Here is a 16,136-nt window from a genome sequence, read left to right as displayed (position 1 = left end):
ATTAATATCTAACAGATGTCAATTTACCCCTCCGAGATGTCATGTTCTGAAAATCCTTAAATTTCAAATCCCTAATTTTGAAATCCTAAATTAAACCCTAAATTAAAAATTCCTAAATTAGAAATTCCTAAATTAGATTTTCTAAATTAAACCCTAAATTAATTGTAATTACTAAATAATCTCCAAGTAAACAATATATTAATAATCCCTAATTTAACAATTCCTAATTTAGAAATCATAAACCTAAAGTTAGAAATAAAATAAAGAATGAAAAATAAAAAAACTTATTATGAAAGTTGAAAGTAGAATTGACAGAGAATAAAAAATAATTGGATAATTGAAACAAACTATAGAGCAATTTGAGTGAAATTTTTTCCCAAATAATGTGTTCTCCTTTCTCTCTGTCTGCGAAAAAAAAGAAGGAAAGGGGAGAAGTAATGTTGTGCTGAGGTGGAGGTGGAAAGGGCAAAATTATCCTTTCCACCTCTTGAATTTTTTAAACCTAAATGCCAACACGACGTCATTTTGATATTAGGGGTTTAAAAAAAATATGGAGGTGGAAAGAGCAAAATTGCCTTGCCCTTTCCACCTCTTTTTGTTGCAGCACATCGGAGAAGAAGAGTTACCTTCTTCTTTGGCCGCCATGGTTAGGTCCAGCCATGGCGGCTCCCTGCCCCCTCCAAGAGGGTTTTCGGAGGGGCCGGAGGGTCGACTGACCCTCCCCGCCCTCCCTGACTCCGTCCCTAATGAGAGGTACTAAGGCACTGCAGAGGTGGCACCTACAGTCATGTTAATTGCTCTGACATCAATGCTTAAAGTACTCATATTGAAACTGAAGTCCACGCGTACCACAATAATGATAATGTAGTGGGAGAATTTCAGCATTAATGTATAAATTAGCTGAGCAGTTAGGGAACGACCGAATGTGGAACCGATTGTCTTTTATATGTCTCTCGCAAAATAGAGTTTGGTCAAACCAATAAGAGATACTGTGACGCTTAAGTCAGTTCTTGTCTAAAGAGAGATATAAGAGAAATCAACAAAGTTTGAGTGCTTACGATCATATAAAAATCATAGACTCCTAATCTAATTAGGAGTAAACTTACTTTCAATCCTTACTAAAAGGAGGGCTCTGAAAAAGAGACATGAGAGAAAGAGAAGATGATGAGTTTGATTTTTGGTTCTTGTTTTGGAATTTGTTTGTGATAATTAGATAATAAATAAGTTAATTTATAAAATAAATAAATATAAAAATAAAAATAACTCACTAACTTTTAACTTTGACAGTCATTTGATAATCAGTTTGAATTTTATTTACTAACGGAGTCAATATCAAAATACAACTTTTAAAAACTATATAGTTTGTACACAAAAATGAGATTTTAGAGCTAAAATTAAATTGATCCATTAAGTTTGAAGTATATAATTAAATTCCGAAAAGAATGAGTATGAATATGAGGTTATAGAAAAGAAAAGAAATTAAGAATGAAGGGAAATAAGAGAGGTGATGATAGTTCAATCAGTATTTACTTTATGGAAGAATGTTTAGGTAAGAAAGAAGATTATGTAATGTAGCCCACTTAATATTATTGTATGGAAAAGGACTTATTATTAGGGTGAAGTCTCATTTACCTGATCGATTGATCTGATTTGATGTGGGTCGGGTCAATATATACGGCTCAGATCCACACCTAATTTCCATACTTCATCTCATAATTGGCTATAATAACAATTTCAAGATATAGATATTGAGTTGACTTAAACAGGTGATTATTAATAGTTTGTTTAGAAACTAAACTACCAAGTATTAAATAAATTACTGAATCTTATTCTATATATTTGCCTAACTTTCATTTTCAAAGAAAGTCTAACCAGAATCAACTTACATATTGCTCTATCTACACACCATTTCGAAGCAAAAAGATGTTATGAGAAGAATCACTTCCTTACTTATGAATTCACCGTTAAAAGGCTTTAAATATTTTAATTAATTAGCTATTCAATTCAATGCAATATCATGTGTAAAAACAAGTCTTTATAGGTGCTTTATGGAATGAACTGGGCCTATATTACTACTCATTTCTTCATACTTATTTTTAAAAAATAATTGTTGAAATTATTTATTAGAATTATATCGATAAACTATAAGATTCACAAATTCATGGTAATCCATGATGAAGAGAATCAGAAACATTTTAGGTGATTGATCTTCTAGGATTAGAAGCAATTAGCACATTGATGGAGAAGACTTGTAGATTGAGAATGCTAACGTCATAGGGCCATAGCTCTCTATTTACCGTGAAAGCCTAATTATTGGAACTACTATTATGTCCATCATAGAATTAGTATTACAACTGGGTATCTACATATAAATATGCTCATACTCATTAGATATGCCTTAGGCCCGTAAACTAAATTAGATCACTTAACGTACTAATATATGATATAGCCCATAACCCAACAATCTCTCACTCGGCACCCCTACAGACTAACCCCGCAAAACCCAAAAGAATCAATAAATGAAAAAAATGTATTCGTTAGAGAGGGAGAAAAAATTAAAACAGATTGAACCTAGTGTGTGCTAAATTACATAAATCATCTAAAATCAAGTCGCTGCAAAAGTGTGGGCATATAAGTTCCACAAGCGAATGTTTGTCTAAGTGACACCAAATCGAGCTAGCGCATCTGCTGCCCTGTTTCCCTCGCGGTAGATGTGGGTTACCAAAATCCGCATAATTGAGCATTACATTAAGCACTTTAACCATTGTTGCCTATGGGGCGCCGGTTGAGCCACGTTGCAGCAAATTAGCGACATACAGGGAGCTTTGACTCAAAAATCGCCATCAAAATATGCTATATATTTACTAACCTTTGGGAATAACTCCTACTCGTTTACCAAAAGCTAGATACTTGTAAGTTTATTTTATCAGTTTTTGAAGCATGAGATAAAGGATGATTGTTGCGAAAGCAAAATACATTTATTAATCAAATAATGAAACGGCGTCGAACGTCTCCCTCTGATCTGTCTTTGTGATCATAACTTAAGGTTGGTCAACGCTCAATGAGTAGTACTAATTAACCATCTAAAGGAGATTAGGTGGCCAAAACCTGGACCATAATTAATTAAACTAAGAAGCATACTACTTGCATTCTTGTAGGAATGGATAATCAATCTTACAATTAATTCATATGAGTAGCTCAGATTTTTACCAATTTTGGTTGATATTTATGTGTTTTTATGGCTGTAAATACAATAATTGATTGATTTGATGTAGAAGAATGGCTTCGTTGTTGCTATTGGTAGAAGCTTTATTAATTTGCAAGAAGAGTAATTATCCTTTTCTAATTAAGGAAGAAACAATGGAGGACGAATCTTATTGCAATACAAATACACAGAATAATATTACTGCTGCTTTTGTGAGTCAAGATCAGGATTTGCACACCACCTGCAGCTGGGAAATAGCTAAGTTTTGTGTTTTTCCTTAACCATATATATTATACTAGTGTCTTCTATATATATATATGATATGAAACTAATAATTCCTCATTACAATATAATGATCCATGTATTCAGGACAAGGATTAGCTGGAAAAATATTAATAGAAATTAACTATGTGTGTGTTGATATATACATATATATCAATATGTTGTTTTAGTTAATCACATAAGATTGTATTTCAATGATTTTCCATGTGTGCTTTTAGTACTGCTTGATTAAGCTTTTTTTAAGATTAATAGTTCAGATTATCCTTTATTACTGGCTGCTTCCTAAGTTCTGTTTCTTTGGAGAGAGCGAGGAATGAAAATATCTTCTAAACTCAAATCAAATTCTGTTGACGTTGAGGAATTGTGATTATAATCATGGAGAAAAGAGGATGCATTTCATGTAAAAGTTCTGTAATGTAATCTGGGTTTGAAGGGTATGTAATATATGTTTATCTTATTATGAGATTGAATTCAATTAACAAATAGAGTTTTCAAGGTTTGAATTGAAACTACTTCTTTCTGAGAAGCTTTCCTATCATATCAAGAAACCTATATGTTTTATAGAAATGACGTTTCCAGTGTCCGTGTCCGTGTCGGATACCGTATCCGTGTCCGTGCCCGTGCAACATAGCAAGAAACTAATTGATCAAAGAAACTTAAATTGATAGATTAGGTCTAAAAATAGTTTTTCATTATAATCTCTAATATCTAAATGGTTAAACTTGTAATTAAAAGATGATAATGGAGATATGTGCTTAGGAGATCTCCTGAGTTCCTTTTGTCCCTGCACCGAGAAAGTTTTCTGACAATGTGTAATGGTTGTCCGACAATGTGTTGGTGGTAAAAGCCTCTTTATATGGAAAGAGGGCAACTTCTACAGTGGACCGGGTACAATGGACACCACTAATGAAAAGAGAGAAGCATGCTATCTCATTGGGAGATGATTGGTGTAAGGGAAAAAAGTGCATAATTGTCATGTTTCTATTGGTAAGGTCCAATGGACCGGGACCATAGAGAGCATGTGCTAGTGGACCTCATGGGCTCCGGCCTAAAAGCTTTGATTGGGCCCACATCCCTCATCAGATGAGATCAGTAGTGCTCACCTGCACCCTGAATGACCAAATCACCGTTAGATCCAAGCTTACTAGAATCATGTGGTGGAGATTTAAAACATTCTAAGGGTTAGATTTAAAAAGCTTAGATCTAACGATGAATGACCAAATTCATTTGATCATTTACGGCAGATGATAAATAGGATTCAAGAATACGAAAATTAATGAGAATATTAATTAAATTGGAGTTTAATGGAAAATATAATGGGTAGGTACCTTCTATGGTTACTTTCCTTACTTGGTGTGTTTTCACCATTGGATGATAAAGCATAAAATTAATCCAATGGTGAAAACACACAAAGTAAGAGAAACACACAAGGCCCAATAAGCTTATGTCTCTCAAACTGCTAAGCAGGCCCATTTACTCTCTTGCATTAATTTTCATGACCAATTTCATTCAATTTTAATACAGAAAAAATATGTAATGTAAATTGTAATACATAAATTTAGAGAAGAAGCCAAGTATCTCCATCAACATAATAAGTCCCTATAAAAGGAAGTGCCTCTTCATCTGTCAGAATCCTTGCCCATGCTACTCTTCCTGTGGAGTTGGCCCCTGGTCCTGTACATTTGTATTCTCCATAAAATACACTCCTGCACCCACCAACCATATTATATACTATCCATTAATTATTAGAGATCAATAAACTATTTTAATTACTTACATGTCTCTTTTCTGGACACCCCAATCATTCCAACCTTGTGGAAGGACAACCTTATCCATATACGTGTAAGAAAAAACAACTCTTGAGTAATCACCCCATGCTCTTCCTAGGTACACCAATCCACTCCCTGTTACCACACTGTTCTTGAACGAAAACCCACTTTCCATCGATGTATTGCTTCGTTTTTGAGCTGTCAGAGATGCCACTTTCTTTGCTATTGAATTTAAATGGCAATTCTGCACATTATACAATATTATATCTCTAATTAATCCGCAGTTAGTTTAATCATCTATCATCAATTGATACATAATGAAGAATAATTACCTCGTAAAGGGACCTTCCAGATCCAAAAATGAAATCAACAGAACCTTGGATGAAACAATTATTGAAATAATGAAGACCTTTATGATCATAAAGAGTGTCTTGGTTCCCATAAAAACTGCAATTATAAAATGCCGCTTTGCTTCCTGATATCCGCAGTGCCACTCCTTGTCCTCCTACCGTCCCTATCTCATGTGGAGCTGTGTTCTGCATTTACATTTCTTCATTTTCATTTCTCTTAATACCTCATAATCTTGTAAATTTGTTTAAAGTGATACGATTAATACAATTGTACTGCTAAGCACCAAAGCAAAAGAATTTGAACAAATTGCATTGTACTAATCAAATTTAAAATACTATTAAACAAATCTTTATGAATTCAATAGCACAGATATATTATTTTATGAATTCAAAATTCAATATTTCTTTTTAATAAATTAATGGGGCCCTTGAGCCTTTTAGTTTAATTCCATTCATGTGCATGTGCATGAATAAGACCCGTGAATGTTTGCAATTTCTAACGAATCTTTATGTCATGTTTGTCATATGTGCCCATTTTCAGAATATATTATGCATTCATCTATTATCATTTTTGTAACTGTTATTATCTACTACTTTTACAGATTAATCTAGCCCATATAAAAGTTAATTAGATCTATAATTCTTTATTATATAAGATTAAATAGCTAATTCACTTTCAAGTATAATTGGAAGACCTAATTGATGATTTTAAGACATTATAGATCTAATTAACTTACTATATGATATAGATTAGATTAGGGAACTAATTTAGCTTTAAGCCTATCTAGTATGTTACCAGGAAATGCCAAAAAAAAAACATTAATCTTGTTACACAAAGAGTGTGACTAAACAGCTTGTCTTTTTTCAATTAATAAGCAAATTAACTACTATACCTCAAACTTGATGTTTATAGCAACAAAATAATTAGCATCAACAGCAACAGTTGCACTTTGAAATGTCTTTAAAGCCTTTCCATCTTTCCCAAATACTGATGCTGTATCATTCCCAGTTATAAGAGGTGGATCACTTGAATCCCCTAAAAATGTCACAAAGGGTAACACTTTCGAAATTGAAAGTTTCTCCCTTCAACCATATAAACATTATAAATTAAGTCAGTTTAATTAATTCTAATTAATATACAAATTACACAAAATTAAGAGAATTTTATAAACATACCTATAAACTCCTGGTCTGATTGCAATTATAACCCTCCTAACATTGTGTGAAGGAATGCTATTTATAGCTTCTCCAATAGTCTTGAAATTTGCAGTCCCATTTTGACAGACTGTAATTGTGACATTGTTCATCTCAGCTCTCCTCAGCTTTTCATCAATGGTAGAATTAGAAACTTCCAAGGTCCATCTTCTTCTTCTATGGTGATCAATGTTCCATGATACCCATTTTTTGTAATCTGTTTCTGTGTCTGAATTTGATGCTGACAACGTTATTAAACAACCTAAATAGATAATAAGGAAAACAAGGAAGATCAAATGCTTGTTTGAACATATTGAAGCCATATATCATAATAAGCTAATTAACTCAGCTTATACAGATACTGCATATGGCTGATATAGCTATATAAAATGTCTATATGGATGTGTACTGTCATATAATTAATTGTATTTACTATATTAGCCTTCTGTCTGTGGTCTCCACTCCACTTTTCCATATATATTTTTTGCTTAATTACAGATTTGTGCATTTTTATTTTCCTGGAGCTAAGTGAGCTCACTCTTACATGTTTATCATTTAAATGGTCCGGAATCAGTTTAAGTTTAGATTAAGAGGTCAAGAATTCAAATTCTTACAATACTATTATTGTTTAAATTCTAACATCTGAATGTAATTTGTCACATATGTGCAAAAGAAGAAGAATTAAAATGGCTCTTTACCATCCTTAACCGTCATTCTATCTATTTAGTGAATTGCTGTAATTCATATTCTTATTTAAGATAGCTTTGTATTTCCTTTTCTTATCTAAGATATGTTAGAATTATCAGAGTGATTTAAGTTAGATTGTATTTGTATTCCTATTTAAGGTAAGTTAGAATTATTAGAGAGATGAATTTGTTAGGTCATCTTTACTTTTCTTTTCCCTATTTAAGAGAATCAACATTTACTAATTCATTATGCAATTGATTAATGAAATCTTTATTTCTTTCTTCTAAATTCTCTATTTTCTTTGTTTATTCTCAATCTCTCTCTAATCTTCTCTCTTCTTTCTCTATTCTTCTCTTCTCTTAAGATCTTTTCTGCTCTAATCTTACTGTCAGAAATCCTAATCCTGACATAATTTTATGCAGATTTGAATAAAATATTAAAAAAAAAAAAAAAAGGAAAGCAAGGTGTAATGTGGGGATGAGAGAATGAATTCAATGGAGGACCCCAAGAAAAGAAAAGAAGTAGTAAAACATTGATTAATAAGTTAAGAGAAAATGCAGGCACAGCTGGAGTCCAATTTGCAACAGAAATAACAAACAAAGAATAGCAGTGGAAGATATGAGAGGTAGTGGTGTCCAGAAAATAGGCCAATTTCCTTAACTCTATATACATACATACCCTACAATAATTGTGCATCTCTGATATTTGGTGGGTGTACCTTTGATCATCGATTTTCATCCAATCACCTTTCAACAAGGGATTTTTTTACATGAATGACATAAAAAATAATAAAATTATGTACAATTTCACAAAACAATCCGCGCAACACCTATTTAGGAACAAAGTGATGATCAAATTCAATATACTTCGTGCATGCATTAAAAACTAGATTGATCTCAATTGAATTGGATGTGGAATTGGATATCTAATGTCACGAAGAAGGGACGGTACTCACGAAATTTAGCGATTGCATTTTCAACAACTTTATATTCACTTTCCATAGAGGATCGAGCAATTTTGGTTCTTTTCTTGTCTTCCATGATATAATTAAGACTATGACCTAAGTAAACACAATAAGCACCGGTACAACGTTTATCATCCAAGCAACCTATCCAATCATTATATGTATAGCAACGAATCCAGGTAATTATTTAGATTAGAAGATTCCAAAGTCGTGAATACCTTGAATATATTCAATTGACCCCATCAAATGTTCATATGCTAAACAATGCAAAAAAAACTGACAGAGCTTGCTCATTGAAATGCAAGGAGATTTGTGATAGCCCAAAATCTTTTTTTGAAAAAAAATGTCATGTTTGTTCCTTGTACTATTTGGATAGCTTTGGAAGCCGCCGGATTCGAGTTGGGTGAAAATTAATACAAATAGTGCTGGTAAAGGTAACTTTGTTGGAGTTTAGTGTCTTAAAGACAATTGTTTTAGGATATTAATAATAATGAATAAATTGTTTATTTGATCATTGGTCTATAGGCTCTATAAACTTGCTTACAATGGTCCATTTTTTTCCTAAACTTGTTTAAAGTAAAATGCATTGCAATTTGTTTAAATCTTTAAAAAAATTCAAAACTTAAACAATAAAGGCCTAATTCGCGATTCCAAGTCTTCAAAACAAATTAACTTTCTGTTTTGTACATTTTGTGGTGTTTTTTTTATAGATTTAAGGATTTACTGATGGCACTTTAAGTAAAATTAGAGGTCTAATGCATGAGACACAATGTAAGTTCAAATGGTCAATCAACCTTTCTAGATAAATTCAAGGGGGAGGGGATGGGATTCAAGGCCGATCATGAGAATTTGGAGACCCATGGATGAAGTAACAAACAAAGACTCTAATAAATAAGTACAAATAAAAAATAAGATTAAAAAAATCAATTATATAACATTAAAAAAATACATATTTTTATTACATTTTGGATGTAATAAAAACATCAAATTTCAAATAAATTTTTTTATTTTATTTTGAATTAAATACCGAGTTGCTCATATTAATTATATGTATTATTGTAACACCATGCTCCAATACCATATAGATATTGTCCGCTTTGGCCCAATTCCAACACAGTGAGCCTCACGGCTTTAAAACGCGTCTGCATGTATTGGATTCTCATCTTACTAATAAGCTTCAGTCAATCTCTCTCCATTTCCGATGTGTGATTCAGTTCATTCCTGTCTCCATTGACATCCCTTAGGGGCCGCTCCTTGCTCAGGCCTTCTACCCCAGCGCCACCCACTATGGACCGGGTCGTTACAGGCCCACCAGCTTCTGCCTGGTCCGTCTCCGAACCACACATCGTACGTGAAGAGTCGGCTCTAATACTAATTGTAACACCATGGTCCAATATCATGTAGATATTGTCCGCTTTGGCCCAATTCCAACATATTGGACCTTACGGCTTTAAAACACGTCTGCATGTGTTGAAATTAGGCCAAAGCAGACAATATCTACATGATATTGGATCAGGATGTACAATTATAATTGTATCTTTTTGAAATTTTAATTTTTATATTAATTTTATAAAAAAAAAAATTATTTTTAAATACTTCCCTTATACTTAAATGTGTGCTGCGAATTGTTTAGGTGTAAAAAATTTTGTTGCACTTTTAAGATTTAATTTCTAAAAAAAAATATTTTTGAACATTTCTTGGGCTCTAGACAGGTGGCCTGCTACCCATGCCAATTGGAATGAACAGCATTCCCACATGCAATCAATGGGCAAAAAGACTCCCTTTTAAACAAAAATTGCGTACGTAAGCGATGACTACATCTACTTTACTTTTTAATTTCTAGAAAGCCATACATACATAACCAATCGTCAAACTATGAGTCGTTTACTTTGAGTTTACTAAGCAATGTACTGTTGCAGCGATTTAACTACATTTCTTTTTTATTTTCCATGACTAATTTTACCCAAAATCATCATCAAATTTTCAATTAAAAACCAACGTTTTCTTTTTCAACTTTTTACTTAATTAATATATTTTATGAAATGTTGCATATCATATCATGTTTAATAACAATGAATGTTTACAGAGCAAAACTTTAGCAGTAAAAAAAATTCTCAAACTTTTTATCAACCGGTTATTCATCAGAAAGAGGAAAGATTGACATCATTTTATGATAATTCTACGAGTGTTTATTTCTCACAGCCTTTCTTCTGCGGTTTTGAAGCTTTTTTTAATTTTTAGTCAGAAGATAAATTCATTCTTTACTTTATTTTGATTTTTTCCTTTATAATGTATAGTTTCTTTTATTTTAAAGTTTCTTTCTTTTTTCTTATATTTCTGGCTATATGGATAGTTGTGATCTTATGGATGGTTATGATTTGCTTCCTTATAAATGTCTTATCATGTTTTCTCGTTAAAAAAAAACAGAATTATTAATATTGAAGAAAAAACAAATTATGGGAGTTTGTTTCTTATCGTTGTGTCAAAAACCGTTTCATGCATGGTCTATCATTGCTATATCATGATCTATGAAATTGAAAATACAAATTCAAACTTCTTTGATATAATTCTAGATTATAATTTTTTAATTATTTAGATTGAAATGTACTGTTTTTTCTACTAACGAAACAAAAGTCAGTTTTTAAAGAATAAATAACATAATAAAGAAGTCTGATAATTGATTTTCCTGCTTTAAATTAATATTATAATAATGGATATCTAATGTCTAATCAAGAAAAATAATAGTAGCATATAAACAGAATTGTAAATTGATAGCTATAAATAGCTGAGGTGGTTTAAAGATGTGCAGTGGTCGTATTCAAATATGAAAATATATATCCCCACGAAATCGCCAATTTTGATGTGACCTTAATTTCTTGCGAGAAAAATGAGCAATATATGCCTCATTTCATCTCAAACCAAAACATACTTTACTTATTGGAATTAAATTAATATTCCTCTTTCAATAAACATAACATCTACTACCATCTTTTACCTCCAAAATTTTCTAAATATAGTTTATCATTTAATAGAGATTAAACAAATTCCATTGCAACTTGATGAGATATCTATCAATTTTAAAATAATCAACTTGTACTTAATTATTTAATCTAGCTATGATAAGAGTAACTACTTGAAGTATATCTAATTTTGTGGATAAGATTTTTTTTTAAGTGTGATAATGGAGAAATAATAGGATATACCACGTCGACCTCCCAACTAATAACAATGAATGATAACTGTCTCTCACATGTAGACCAATGGAACATGCACGTTGATCTTCCAAAAGTTATCATTTTGATTCGTGCGGCTTTCAATTAGCACACGCCAAATCAAGATGATCCCACCAAGCAACGCTCCCAACATCTTCTCTACACGTGTCTCGAACATCAGTTAGGACGCATAAATCAGTACTTTTTAAGAATGCCCCTAGAACCTTATAAATAGATTATGAAGTTGTGCAACTAAAGTACAACATTCCAAAACCTTAAAATTATATCATACTCTTATCTTCATCCTCACAAGCTATAGGCATCAGAGTGAGGTCGCTGGATTCGACCACTCCTTTAACCATTTCTTGTCTTATTGCAGTGCACTTTCACCTCAAATCACATTCAAGAAATGTCCTTCCTAAGTTTTCCCACATCATATTGGTGCGGTGAGTATGGATCTCACATAACGTCAATGACTCACATAAAAGATATTCCACCGCAACTAGCTCTCCATTTACCTTAACCCCCAACAAAAACCTCCCACCTCTGAATCCTAAATGCCCGCAAGAACCTAGATGGCCTTTAGATGCCAACGAGAGGCCCATCCCCTTCTAAGTGCTAACCCCTGAGTTAGATCAACGTATGAATGAGTATCTAGGCTCACTCGATTTAGAATGAAGGAAATACCCTGATGGTATTACCAAGCAGCTCATATACAACGTCAAAACAGTCCATGAGACCATGTGAAAGCCCACATTTGAGTAGTAGAGACAATTATCAACCACTCAGACCATTAAGGATTTGCGTATTTTAGGGTGGTGAATCCGACGAGCATGGCCACCGCGACATCTCATTACCTCTGTCTCTAGTACTTAAGCATCCATTATAACACCGACTTGGTCTAGTTGGTCTCACATGACCCAAGGCTTTAGAAATAGATCTTCGATTTCATGAACCAGGACAAAAAGAAGGCATACTCGAAGCCCTAAAGAGCTTCAATTGTCTGGGGTAGCATCTAGTGATTGGAAAATAACCGGATATGCCACGTGGACCAATCATACGTCCCAACTAAGAGCAATAATGAAATGATAACTGTATTGAACATGTGAACCAATAGAATGTACGTTGATCCCTAAAAGTTGTCATTTTGATTTACGTGGCTTTCAGTTAGCATACACCAAATCAAGATGGTCTCACTAGCGACATGCTCCCAACATCATCCCTACATGTGCCCCGAACATCAACTGGAGCACATAAATTACTGCTTTCCAAGAATATCGGTGGAACCTTATAAATAGAAAATGAACACTCAAGGTACAACATTGCAACAAAATCCTAAAATTTTACTATTCTATGATCTTCATCTTAGACCTGTCCACGGGTCCGGGTACCCGCTCGGCCCATCCAGACCCGTGTCCCTTGGGCAGGCTTGGACAATGATAATTGCTGTTAGGCCTAGCCCGGTCTAGGCCCGCTAAAGCACGCCTATTTTTTGGACGAGCTTGGGATTAATAAAAATAGCACGGGCCGGCCCAGCCCGGTTCGCCTATCAATATTAATTAATAAATTTTATATATTTATAGATTTATATATTAAATATTTATTTTTAAGAATTAAAATTGATTTTTTATAATTAAAAAATGATATATGTATGTTTAGATGGGTTTACATGGATTGAGCTTGGGATTTAATTTTTAAGCCCGAACCCAGCCCGACCCGAGCCCGCCTAAATTACTAGTGGCCTGGGCTGAGGACTTTTATAGAAAAGTCGGCCCGACCCATGGCCAGTCTACTTCATCTTAATAAACTCGTATAATTTAGTCATTAAAGGCGACCTCTTTTGTTCATTTCATGTCTTATTGCTAGTAATTTTCACCTCAAATCAATGATCTTTCATAATTTTCCCAATTAAAATGGTAAACAAAGTATATAAAAGTTGGGTAATTGAGTAGGAGAGTTGAATGGGAGCATACAAATTGTAGTAATACTTAAGGGAGTTAATGATTGAGTTTAATTCAAGAGTTGCGGCACTAAGTGGTTTGGTCAGACGGAAAGAGTTCCAGTTTGCTGGTGGATCATGTTTACAAATTCTATGCATTCTCTTCAATCATTAACTAACGGAATTAATTTGTTTTTAAGGTTCTTGACTCCCAATCAAATATCCATTGTAAGTCCACCTTTATTTTCTCTGGGCCATTTACCACGTCTCTGACGTTATCATTCCATTAGAATTAGGAAAAAAACAAAAACAATTAAATATTAATTGAAGATTAACTATAATCATGTATATTAATATCCTACTTAATAAAATAATTGTTTAAAAAATTAACAAAACAATTAGATTTGATTTGGTGTAGGGGTCTAAACAACCTAGCTTGTAAAAAATGCTAGTCCGAGTAGCCCAGTTAGGCTATACAGTTAATTTTCAAGCCCAATCCAATTAACCTTATCCACTTAAATGTATTTTTAAAAGGTATTCTTAAATATATATTTGGATGTCTAAGTAAACCTTACTTTATTTTTTACACCATTTGATAAAGTAAGCTCATCCAATGGTAGAAAAAATAAAGTAAAACTTACTTTATATTTGTGTTTGTAAAATTATCAATATAGGCATATGTTAAAAAAAATAGATACAAAGAAATTTATTTGAAAAATGATTGATATGATATTTGTTTCAATAGTATTGCTGTGTATTTGTACAAATTATTGTTGAATCAAGTAACCGAAAAGAGTAGAGTAATGTTAGAATGCCACGGAATCTCAGCCTGAATCCAATCCAATGCAATCATCCCTCACGTCACGTAAACAACATTAATTCAATCCTCACATCACATTAGCTGTTGTTGTAGAAACCATATATTTTCTTCACTCCAAAAATTCTCCATCGTCTCCACTTCCGCGTTACTTGGATTTTCATACTCAAAACCCTGTGCATCGAAGGAATCAGACGACGTCGTAACTGATGGCTCCGGCACCATATTAGGATCAGTGGGTTGACCCGCCGTAGATGTAGACGACCCGGCAGCCGCTTGAATTCGCTCCACTAATCGGGGCATCCAAACATAACGCATAGCATCTCTAAATTGCTTGCTATTAACCTCACATTTAAGCTGTTTTGCCTGTTTCTGTACTCTCGTCCTCCAGTAATTCTTAATCTCATTATCTGTTCTTCCCGGCAAGTACTCCGCTATTTTCGACCACCTAATTATCAAATAAAAAACAAATCAGAATTTTATTATTAATTATAATAATAGTACACTCGACGAATCAATTAATTAGATACGTACCTGTTGCCCCAGCGAGAATGGAGTTCGAGAATTAAGAGTTGTTCTTCGAGAGTTATGTTTCCACGACGAACATTTGGGCGCAAGTAATTTAACCACCGTAATCTACAGCTCTTACCGGTACGTTTCAAACCTGAACAGCGAGCAGCGGCGTTCCATCGTCCTTCGCCGTGGATGGTGATGTAATCGGAAAGTATGTTGTCTTCTTCCACTGTCCATGGGCCTTTTCTGACTTCACCGTCTTCTTCACTTTGGTAATTAATTGCACAACCATAATTTCCGGCAACTTGAGGATAATCCTCCATGTTAATTTGAAAATATGGATGAGGGAGGATAGAGGAGAAGATATTGGATTAGATAACTTGAATAATAAGATGAAAGATTTATATAGTGAGGTAAAGACAGCATAAGGCTAAAGAAAGACTAATATTTTATAGATATAAAGAAAGAAGGAAGTAAAAGTAAAGTAGCATGTGTTACAGAATGGTTAATTCATAAAATAATAAAGATTGTGGATAGATAGCAGAAGAGAGGGTTTAAAAATTGAAAATATTAAGACAGGGGTTTGACCCTTTGACTTTTCAAAGTTTCTGAAAAACGTACGTGTGTGTGGTTAGTGGAGGGAAAAAATAAAATAAAAAAAGGGCATGTGAAAGAAAAGAAATAGAGGTATTTGTCCGTCCGACCACTGTCTTTTTTGAAATACTCGTGCTTCTAGTAGTACTAAAATAATACTTATCAGATTGCGTCTCTTAACACACATTTCTCAACTTTCAATTTAATATTTATAATATAATGAAGAAACTATACAATACTCTAAAGGAATATATTTGATCAATTAAGGAATATGGTCTAAAATTTCTCATAAAAAAAAAAAAAACATTAAGACAATCTGTTGTGATCAACATGTACCTGTAACACTTAAATATTGGCAAGTTAGCATGTTGATTAACAAAATAAATATATTATACATAAATATCATTGAAAAGTACAATACAAGTTAAATAATACTCCCTCTATTCTCAAATAAGTGTCGTTTTAGAGTTTTTCACACAAATTAAGAAACACAATTAATATGCACTTAAATTGATAAATTTACATGGATTAACTAAATAAAAATTCTCTCCTATAATGGTTGGAGAAAAAACTTTGAAAGCTTAAAAAACACATAAATCAAGACAAAATT

At 33.0% G+C, this 16,136-nt stretch overlaps 2 protein-coding genes across 2 annotated transcripts; both read right to left on the bottom strand.

Annotated features, from left to right (window-relative positions):
* Positions 1-4,781: 4,781 nt before the first annotated feature.
* LOC136220279 (probable pectinesterase 53) lies at positions 4,782-7,159 on the bottom strand. The gene is made up of 5 exons (XM_066008080.1): positions 6,783-7,159; positions 6,500-6,689; positions 5,589-5,792; positions 5,265-5,500; positions 4,782-5,193 (listed from the first exon to the last, which is right to left on the bottom strand). The coding sequence occupies exons 1-5, from the start codon at positions 7,121-7,123 to the stop codon at positions 5,046-5,048; spliced, it is 1,119 nt and encodes a 372-aa protein (XP_065864152.1). The 5' UTR covers positions 7,124-7,159; the 3' UTR covers positions 4,782-5,045.
* Positions 7,160-14,295: 7,136 nt separating this feature from the next.
* LOC136217606 (transcription factor MYB78-like) lies at positions 14,296-15,433 on the bottom strand. Its single transcript, XM_066004200.1, has 2 exons — positions 14,954-15,433; positions 14,296-14,867 (listed from the first exon to the last, which is right to left on the bottom strand). Exons 1-2 carry the CDS (start codon positions 15,253-15,255, stop codon positions 14,495-14,497), a joined length of 675 nt encoding a protein of 224 aa, XP_065860272.1. The 5' UTR covers positions 15,256-15,433; the 3' UTR covers positions 14,296-14,494.
* Positions 15,434-16,136: the final 703 nt, after the last annotated feature.

This window comes from Euphorbia lathyris, chromosome 2, assembly GCF_963576675.1.
Source record: "Euphorbia lathyris chromosome 2, ddEupLath1.1, whole genome shotgun sequence".
NCBI classification, from domain to species: domain Eukaryota; kingdom Viridiplantae; phylum Streptophyta; class Magnoliopsida; order Malpighiales; family Euphorbiaceae; genus Euphorbia; species Euphorbia lathyris.
Note: the sequence above shows the minus strand (reverse complement) of the source record. Positions and strands in the feature narration are given on the sequence as shown.

Coding starts and splice junctions, on each gene's coding strand:
- LOC136220279 (XM_066008080.1), bottom strand. CDS start 7,123: ATGGCTTCAATATGTTCAAACAAGCATTTGATCTTCCTTGTTTTCCTT. Junction 6,690..6,782: donor ATCAGACCAGGAGTTTATAG/GTATGTTTATAA, acceptor ATATGGTTGAAG/GGAGAAACTTTCAATTTCGA. Junction 5,501..5,588: donor CTGGAAGGTCCCTTTACGAG/GTAATTATTCTT, acceptor TATAATGTGCAG/AATTGCCATTTAAATTCAAT.
- LOC136217606 (XM_066004200.1), bottom strand. CDS start 15,255: ATGGAGGATTATCCTCAAGTTGCCGGAAATTATGGTTGTGCAATTAAT. Junction 14,868..14,953: donor CATTCTCGCTGGGGCAACAG/GTACGTATCTAA, acceptor TTTGATAATTAG/GTGGTCGAAAATAGCGGAGT.